General features: G+C 47.0%; 1 protein-coding gene across 1 annotated transcript; it reads left to right on the top strand.

Moving 5' to 3' along the window:
* Positions 1-6,456: 6,456 nt before the first annotated feature.
* On the top strand, positions 6,457-7,906 carry rln3a (relaxin 3a). Its single transcript, XM_060892762.1, has 2 exons — positions 6,457-6,619; positions 7,611-7,906. Exons 1-2 carry the CDS (start codon positions 6,457-6,459, stop codon positions 7,904-7,906), a joined length of 459 nt encoding a protein of 152 aa, XP_060748745.1.
* Positions 7,907-8,666: the final 760 nt, after the last annotated feature.

Genomic DNA, 8,666 nt, shown 5'->3' with positions numbered 1-8,666 from the left:
GTGGTTGACTGACAAATACATTGGCTCGTAACACAGTGACAAACCAAAAACAACAGCAGACCAAGAATCTGGTAAACAAACATAATGCTAAAAATATAACAGCTAAACCCAACACCAACAACATGACAGCTAAACTAAAACCACAATAGGTAGACAAAAACACAACTGCTGAACTAAAATGGAACAGCTAAAATAAGGCACAAGAGCTAAACTAAAAATGCATTATTCTTCTTCTACTGTTGGCTTTTCCCGTTAGGGGTAACCACAGTGAATCCTCTGTTTCCACCTAGCTCTATTCTTGGCATCCTCTACTCTCGCACTAATTTATCTCCTCTTTGGCCTTCCTTTTGACCTCTTACCTGGCAGCTCCATCTCCAACATCCTACCAATATAACCACTCTCCCTCCTTTGTACATGTCCAAACTCAATCTAGCCTCTCTGAACTTGTCCCCAAATCAGCCAGCCTGAGCTGTCCCTCTGATGTGCTCATTTCTAATCCTATCCATCCTCCTCACTCCTAAAGAGAACCTAATCTCTGCTACCTCCATCTCATGTCTTTTCCTCACTGCTACAGTCTCTACCCCATACATAGCTGGTCTCACTATTGTCTTCTACACCTTTGCTTTGATTCTTGCTGTCACTCTTCTGTCACACAACACCCCACTTTTCTCCATCCACTCCAACCCACCTGCACTCGCCTCTTCACCTCATTTCCATACTGTACGGTTGATCCCAAAAACTTAAACTCCTGCACCTCCTTAACCTCACACCCCTGTAACCTCACTGTTCTACTTCCCTCCCTCTCATTCATACACATGTATTCTGCCTTACTATGACTGACTTTCATTCCTCTTCTTTCCAGAACAGACCTCCACCTTTCCAGGTGTTCCTCCACCTGCTCTCTACTCTCCCTACAGATCACAATGTCATCCGCAAACATCACAGTCCATGGAGATTCCTGTCTGACTTCACCTGTCAACCTGTCTATCACAATAGCAAACAAGAAGGGACTCAAAGCAGATCCTTGAACCACTGGTGTCATACTCCTCTTTTACATATCCTGAACTACTCTGACGTACTTCTTTGCCACTCCTGATATCCTCATACAGTGCCATAGCTCCTCTTTCTGCACCCTGTCATAAGCTTTCTCTAAACCCACAAAGATGCGGTGCAGCTCCTTCTGACCATCTTTGTACTTCTCCATTAACATTCTCAGAGCAAAAATTGCATCAGTAGTTCTCTTTCTGGGCATGAAGCCATACTGCTGCTCACAAATATCCACTTCCTTTCTTAGCCTAGCTTCTAGTACTATTTCCCATAGCTTCATTGTGTGGCTCATGAACTATTCTCAAATAGACGATTCTCTATTTATCCGGGCTTGGGACTGACACAGAAGTCACTGTCCTCAGTCTGAGATATCTAGGAGATATAAGACAAAACAAGGAAATGTGAATGAGAAGCAAGCAGAATTATTTAGAAGAGAGAATTGATTTTCATTACTCCTCACTATAATAAGTAACTGTGCACAAAATACATTTTGCTAGAGCTTCCCACCTTACTGAGTAAAAAGGTGAAGTTCTTTTTCAATGCTCTTGTCAGATGCTGTTCAACGAGCATGTGCTAAATAAGGACCAATAAGTTTTCTGTTAAAGTTGGTGTATTTTGCACTTACATTCCACCAAAACAATATCTTGTTGCTTTACAGATATTCAGGAATTCATATTTCTCATCAGGGGGGTACGGTGGCTTAGTGGTTAGCACGTTTGCCTCATACCTCCAGGGTTGGGGGTTCGATTCCCGCCTCCGCCTTGTTTGCATGTTCTCCCCGTGCCTCGGGGGTTTCCTCCCCCGGTCCAAAGACATGCATGGTAGGTTGATTGGCATCTCTGGAAAATTGTCCGTAGTGTGTGACTGAGTGAATGAGAGTGTGTGTGCCCTGCGATGGGTTGGCACTCAGTCCAGGGTGTATCCTGCCTTGATGCCTGAAGACGCCTGAGATAGGCACAGGCTCCCCGTGACCCGAGGTAGTTCGGATAAGCGGTAGAAAATGAAAGAAATGAATGAATGAATGACTATTTCTCATCAGCATATGTATGTGCAGTTTTGAATTCCCAAACATTCTTCTTAATAAATACATGATTTTTCATGCTTTAAAACTTTTTCTGCCCAAAACAGTAACTGGAAATGAACCTGTTTGAGTCAATCCTTGTCACATCACTGGAATGAATCACATAGTGTGGACCTTGATAAGGAAGATCAGGATAAACGTGATAATATTTGCTTTTCTCTGTTACTTTACTCTATTTATCTACATATGTAGCTGGTATTGCTGTGTTAGATTACTATGTTAGAACTTGTCTGTTCACGCAATCTTTTTCCATAAAGTTATAGGACAGAATGAAAATAAATCCATACACACTGCATGCCTCTCAGTTAAATTTTGTAAGTACATCTCTTTCAATCCAATGTAATTACATAGAATAAAAAAAACTTTCCCCTCCTTGAACCGCCACCTTATTGTGGTGGAGGGGTTTGCGTGCCTGAATGATCCTAGGAGCTATGTTGTCTGGGGCTTTTTTGCCCCTGGTAGCGTCTCCCAAGGCAAACAGGTCCTGGGTGACAGGCCAGACAAAGAGCGGTTCAAGAGCCCTTTATGAAGAACAATAAAACAAGGTCCGTGACGTCGCCCGGTATGGCGCAACCGGGGCCCCACCCTGGAGCCAGGCCCGGGGTTGGGGCTCGCATGCGAGCGCCTGGTGGCCGGGTCTTACCCCATGGGGCCCGGCCGGGCACAGCCCGAAAGAGTGACGTGGGGCCGATCTCCTGTGGGCCCACCACCTGCAGGAGAAACCGTAAGGGGCTGGTGCAATGTGGATTGGGTGGCAGTCGAAGGCGGGAGCCTCGGCGACCCAATCCCCGGACACGGAATCTGGCTCTAGGGACATGGAATGTCACCTCGCTGGGGGGGAAGGAGCCTGAGCTGGTGCGGGAGGTCGAGAGATACCGACTAGATATAGTTGGGCTCACCTCCACGCACGGCTTGGGCTCTGGAACCCAACTCCTTGAGAGAGGCTGGGCTCTCTACTACTCTGGAGTTGCCCGCGGTGAGAGGCGGCGGGCTGGTGTGGGCTTGCTCATAGCCCCCCAGCTCAGCAGCCATGTGTTGGAGTTCACCCCGGTGAACGAGAGGGTCGTTTCCCTACGCCTTCGGGTCGGGGAGAGGTCTCTCACTGTTATTTGTGCTTACGGGCCAAATGGCAGTGTAGAGTACCCGACCTTCTTGGAGTCTCTGGGAGGGGTGCTGGAAAGTGCTCCGACCGGGGACTCCGTCATTCTACTGGGGGACTTCAACGCTCACGTGGGCAGCGACAGTGACACCTGGAGGGGCGTGATTGGGAGGAACGGCCCCCCCGACCTGAACCCGAGTGGTGTTCTGTTATTGGACTTCTGTGCTAGTCACAGTTTGTCCATAATGAACACCATGTTCAAGCATAAGGGTGTCCATCAGTACACATGGCATCAGGACACCCTAGGTCGGAGGTCGATGATCGACTTTGTGGTTGTTTCATCTGACCTCCGGCCGTATGTCTTGGACACTCGGGTAAAGAGAGGGGCGGAGCTGTCAACTGATCACCACCTGGTGGTGAGTTGGATCCGATGGCCGGGGAGGAAGTTGGACAGACTTGGCAGACCCAAACGTACTGTGAGGGTCCGCTGGGAACGTTTGGCAGAGTCTCCGGTCAGAGAGATCTTCAACTCCCACCTCCGGCAGAGCTTCAACCAGATCCCGAGGGAGGTTGGAGACGTTGAGTCTGAGTGGACCATGTTCTCCACCTCCATTGTCGACGCGGCCGCGCGGAGCTGTGGCCGTAAGGTCTCTGGTGCCTGTCGTGGCGGCAATCCCCGAACCCGGTGGTGGACACCGGAAGTAAGGGATGCCGTCAAGCTGAAGAAGGAGTCCTATCGAGCCTGGTTGGCTCGGGGGACTCCGGAGGCAGCTGATAGGTACCGGAGGGCCAAGCGAGCTTCAGCCCGGGTGGTTGCAGAGGCAAAAACTCGGGTCTGGGAAGAGTTCGGTGAGGCCATGGAGAAGGACTATAGGTTGGCCTCGAAGAAATTCTGGCAAACCGTCCGGCGCCTCAGGAAGGGGAAGCAGTGCCCTGCTCACACTGTTTACAGTGAGAGTGGGAATCTGCTGACTTCCACTGGGGACATTCTCGGACGGTGGAAGGAGTACTTCGAGGATCTCCTCAACCCCACCGACATGTCTTCCACTGAGGAAGCAGAGGCAGAGGGCTCAGTTGAGGACTCATCGATCCCCCAAGCTGAGGTCACTGAGGTGGTTGAGAAGCTCCTCAGTGGCAAGGCACCGGGGGTGGATGAGATCCGCCCTGAGTACCTCAAGTCTCTGGATGTTGTGGGGCTGTCTTGGTTGACACGCCTCTGCAACATCGCGTGGCGGCTGGGGACAGTGACTCTGGACTGGCAGACTGGGGTGGTGGTCCCTCTGTTTAAGAAGGGGGACCGGAGGGTGTGTTCCAACTACAGGGGGTCACACTCCTCAGCCTCCCCGGAAAAGTCTATGCCAGGGTACTGGAGAGGAGAATTCGGCCGATAGTCGAACCTCGGATTCAGGAGGAACAATGTGGGTTTCGTCCCGGTCGTGGAACACTGGACCATCTCTATACCCTCACCAGGTTGCTGGAGGGTTCATGGGAGTTTGCCCAACCAGTCCACATGTGCTTTGTGGATCTGGAGAAGGCATTCGACTGTGTCCCTCGTGGTGATCTGTGGGGGGTGCTCTGGGAGTATGGGGTCCGGGGCCCTCTGCTAAGGGCTGTTCGGTCCCTATATGACCGGAGCAGGAGTTTGGTTCGCATTGCCGGCAGTAAGTCAGACTTGTTCCCGGTGCATGTTGGACTCCGGCAGGGCTGCCCTTTGTCACCGGTCCTGTTCATTATTTATATGGACAGGATTTCTAGGCGCAGTCAGGGGCCGGAGGGAGTCCGGTTTGGGGACCACGGGATTTCGTCTCTGCTTTTTGCAGATGATGTTGTCCTGTTGGCTTCTTCAAATCAGGACCTTCAGCGTGCACTGGGACGGTTTGCAGCCGAGTGTGAAGCGGCAGGGATGAGAATCAGCACCTCCAAGTCCGAGGCCATGGTTCTCAGCCGGAAAAGGGTGGCTTGTCCCCTTCGGGTTGGTGGAAAGCTCCTGCCTCAAGTGGAGGAGTTTAAGTATCTTGGGGTCTTGTTCACGAGTGAGGGAAGGATGGAGCGGGAGATCGACAGGCGGATCGGTGTATCTTCTGCAGTGATGCGGTCGATATACCGGTCTGTTGTGGTGAAGAAAGAGCTGAGCCGCAAGGCGAAGCTCTCTATTTACCAGTCGATCTACGTTCCTACCCTTACCTATGGTCATGAGCTTTGGGTCATGACCGAAAGGACAAGATCCCGGATACAGGCGGCCGAAATGAGTTTCCTCCGCAGGGTGGCTGGGCGCTCCCTTAGAGATAGGGTGAGGAGCTCGGTCACTCGGGAGGAGCTCAGAGTAGAGCCGCTGCTCCTCCACATCGAGAGGAGTCAGCTGAGGTGGCTCGGGCATCTGTTCCGGATGCCTCCTGGACGCCTCCCTGGGGAGGTGTTCCGGGCATGTCCAACCGGGAGGAGGCCCCGGGGAAGACCTAGGACACGCTGGAGGGACTATGTCTCTCGGCTGGCCTGGGAACGCCTCGGTATTCCCCCGGAGGAGCTGGAGGAAGTGTCTGGGGAGAGGGAAGTCTGGGTGTCCCTGCTCAGACTGCTGCCCCCGCGACCCGGCCCTGGATAAGCGGTAGAAGATGGATGGATGGATGGAAAAAAAACTTTTGATGAGATTATTATTTAATGGCAATAATGTCTATTTGTTGTTTGACATTATTATTATTATTAGTAGTAGTAGTAGTAGTAGTAGTATTGTTATTATTATCATTATTAATAGTTTAGTGTATGATAACTCAGGTATAAGTCTGTCTGTCCCAAAGTTTAAATAAAACCTGAGCAACTGCCAGCAAATAGTAATGTCAAATTGTGTTGGGAAGTGAGTAGGGTCAAAAGCCAGGGACCATGTAATACAAGTCTGTTTACGTACATAAATGTCCTTTTTAATCTGTTGCAACAGATTCTTTTGTTTTTCATTTTGGGTGTTGGTTAATTATGCATTTTCAGGTCACTGCTTTGTCTATGGAAAGGTCTCTGGTTTTGTATCATCGGGTTATCTATGACTCTTCAGTCAGGTTGGTCAGTGTAACAAACACTATGTGGGTGTGTGTATACTTGTGTATCTGTCACACTCCTTTATAAAGGAGATCTGGGATTTTTGGCAATCAAAAGACTCTTCTCCCAGGAAAAAGCTACAGCAACCAGCATTTGATAACAGACTTATTTCTAAACCTTAACTTCTCACATTCTCTAGTCCATGATGTGGAAAACTGCAGTATTGGCTGTGTGTCTGCTATTGACTGGAGTGAGGGCATATGACGGGCCTTCATATGGGGTGAAACTGTGTGGTCGTGAATTTATCCGTGCAGTCATCTTCACCTGTGGAGGTTCACGCTGGAGACGCTCCATCATGAGCACAGGTAAACACTTCACTATACATGCATCGTTATGTACAATATTACTACTCAGAGCAGAAAATTCAGTTCACTGCTGTATTAGGCATATTGGCCATGAGGAGTTCATGAGAAAAACATCTTTTTTCATATTTTTTTTCAATACGGAATATCATGTGTACCAGTTCCATTTATCCTGCGACATGACACTTCAACTAGTCTTACATCCTCTTTCATTCTGAATCAGAAGGCATTTGCACAAGTTACACACACATTTAAATCCAGTCTAAGTTCACTTATTAATCATGTTATATAAACAAGCCAAAAATCCAGTAAAGTTTAACACATCTGATAAAACCTTCAAAGGTGAACTGAATCATCTTTAAGCTTGGTTTCCACTGTGCTTAGTGCTTTACTGGAATTGGGCACTGTATCTGATGTGATATCCCAAAACGTGATTAATATCAAATCAAATTCAAATCAAATTTTATTTGTTACATACACATACATACAGGGTACAACATGCAGTGAAATGCTTTTTGCATCTGTCTGGTATATAAGCATAAAAAAAGGAATGCAATTTAGGATAAAAAAATAAACCAAAACCAATAGGAGATAGATAAATAAAAAAGTATAAACTGTATAAAAACTATATAAAATATTAAAATATAATTGGAAAAATAATGTCCATACATATACATAAATATACATATACATAAATGTGTATGGTTTTTAAAGATTGTCCTTAAAGTCCAGGTGCAGTATGGTGTGTAAATAGTGTTTATAGTGTATAACGAGTCCAGAGTTAAAGTGTCACAGAAGTCCCTTAAGCGTCTCAGATGGTACAGATGCTGCCGGCCTTCTTCACCAGGGTGTTGATGTGACAATTAGAATATTATCATTTTCAATTTAAGACATAAAACCAGTTAGGTCAAATTAACATAACTGGTAAAGCCCCTCTGATTAATAATAAATGTGTTAAAACTTGTGCTGATTCTAACCAATTCTTTGTCTGCAGATGACCTGAGTGTAGACTTGTTTGGCTCAGATATCAGAGATTCTGCACAAGGCTTGGTACTGCCCTCTCCCCAAAAATTCTCCCTCCAGGGTGACAATGAGCCTGTCCCTTTTGAAATGGTCAGAGGACAGCAGGAGGTCTCTGCGTTCAGTCAACCTGCCCGATCTATCATCTCCGATGAAGTCCTGGAAGCCCTGCGCACCTCCAGCAGGAAGGGCAGAGATGTGGTAGTAGGACTTTCTAACGCCTGCTGCAAATGGGGTTGCAGCAAGAGTGAGATCAGCTCCCTTTGCTGAGACCTGTCATTAATAGCTCGTGTGTGTGTGTGTGACTGTGAGTGTGTGTGTGTGTGTGTGTTTGTGAGTGTGTGCGTGCGTGCGTGTGTGTGTGTGTGAGTGAGTGAGTGAGTGTGTGTGTGTGTGTGTGTGTGTGAGTGAGTGAGTGAGTGTGTGTGTGTGTGTGTGTGTGTGTGTGTGTGTGTGTGTGAGTGTGTGTGTGTATAATTGTTCCTTGGGAATATGCCCATGATCTTGATCACCCAAAATAACAATTTTCCCTAAAATATTTACCTGTATCAGTTTATCAGTCTACTTCTGCTTGTCAACAAACATGTTACAAAAAATATTCAGTTACATTTTATTGTTTTTTATTGATTAAAGTTATGTATTGAACAAACACCGTGTTGCATCATTTTCTTTAACTTTAAGAGCATTCATGAGATATCCATCCAAACACGCAGTCACACAGGTATTATTTATCTAGAAGGTGACACGATATCTGACGCTGTTTTGTTTTTTTGTTTTTTACGTCTGACGCTGTTTATAAACGTGAGGTAAGACAAATACACGTCAATTTCCGTAACTGTAAAAGGCGGAGTCCTTAAAGGAAACCTCAGCGTGTCAGAGAACTTGGTTTGGGTTTCACGTGCTACATATAATCTTTAAAAAAAAGTACATATCGCATTTTTCTCATTTTATTTCATTATATGAGTTGAAAACAGAACGTACAAAGACTCGTGAAAAGGTTATAATTTAGTAACGGTGCAAACCGATACAT

Source organism: Tachysurus vachellii, chromosome 18 (assembly GCF_030014155.1).
Source record: "Tachysurus vachellii isolate PV-2020 chromosome 18, HZAU_Pvac_v1, whole genome shotgun sequence".
Taxonomy (NCBI): domain Eukaryota; kingdom Metazoa; phylum Chordata; class Actinopteri; order Siluriformes; family Bagridae; genus Tachysurus; species Tachysurus vachellii.
This window is presented reverse-complemented; position numbering and strand designations above follow the sequence as displayed.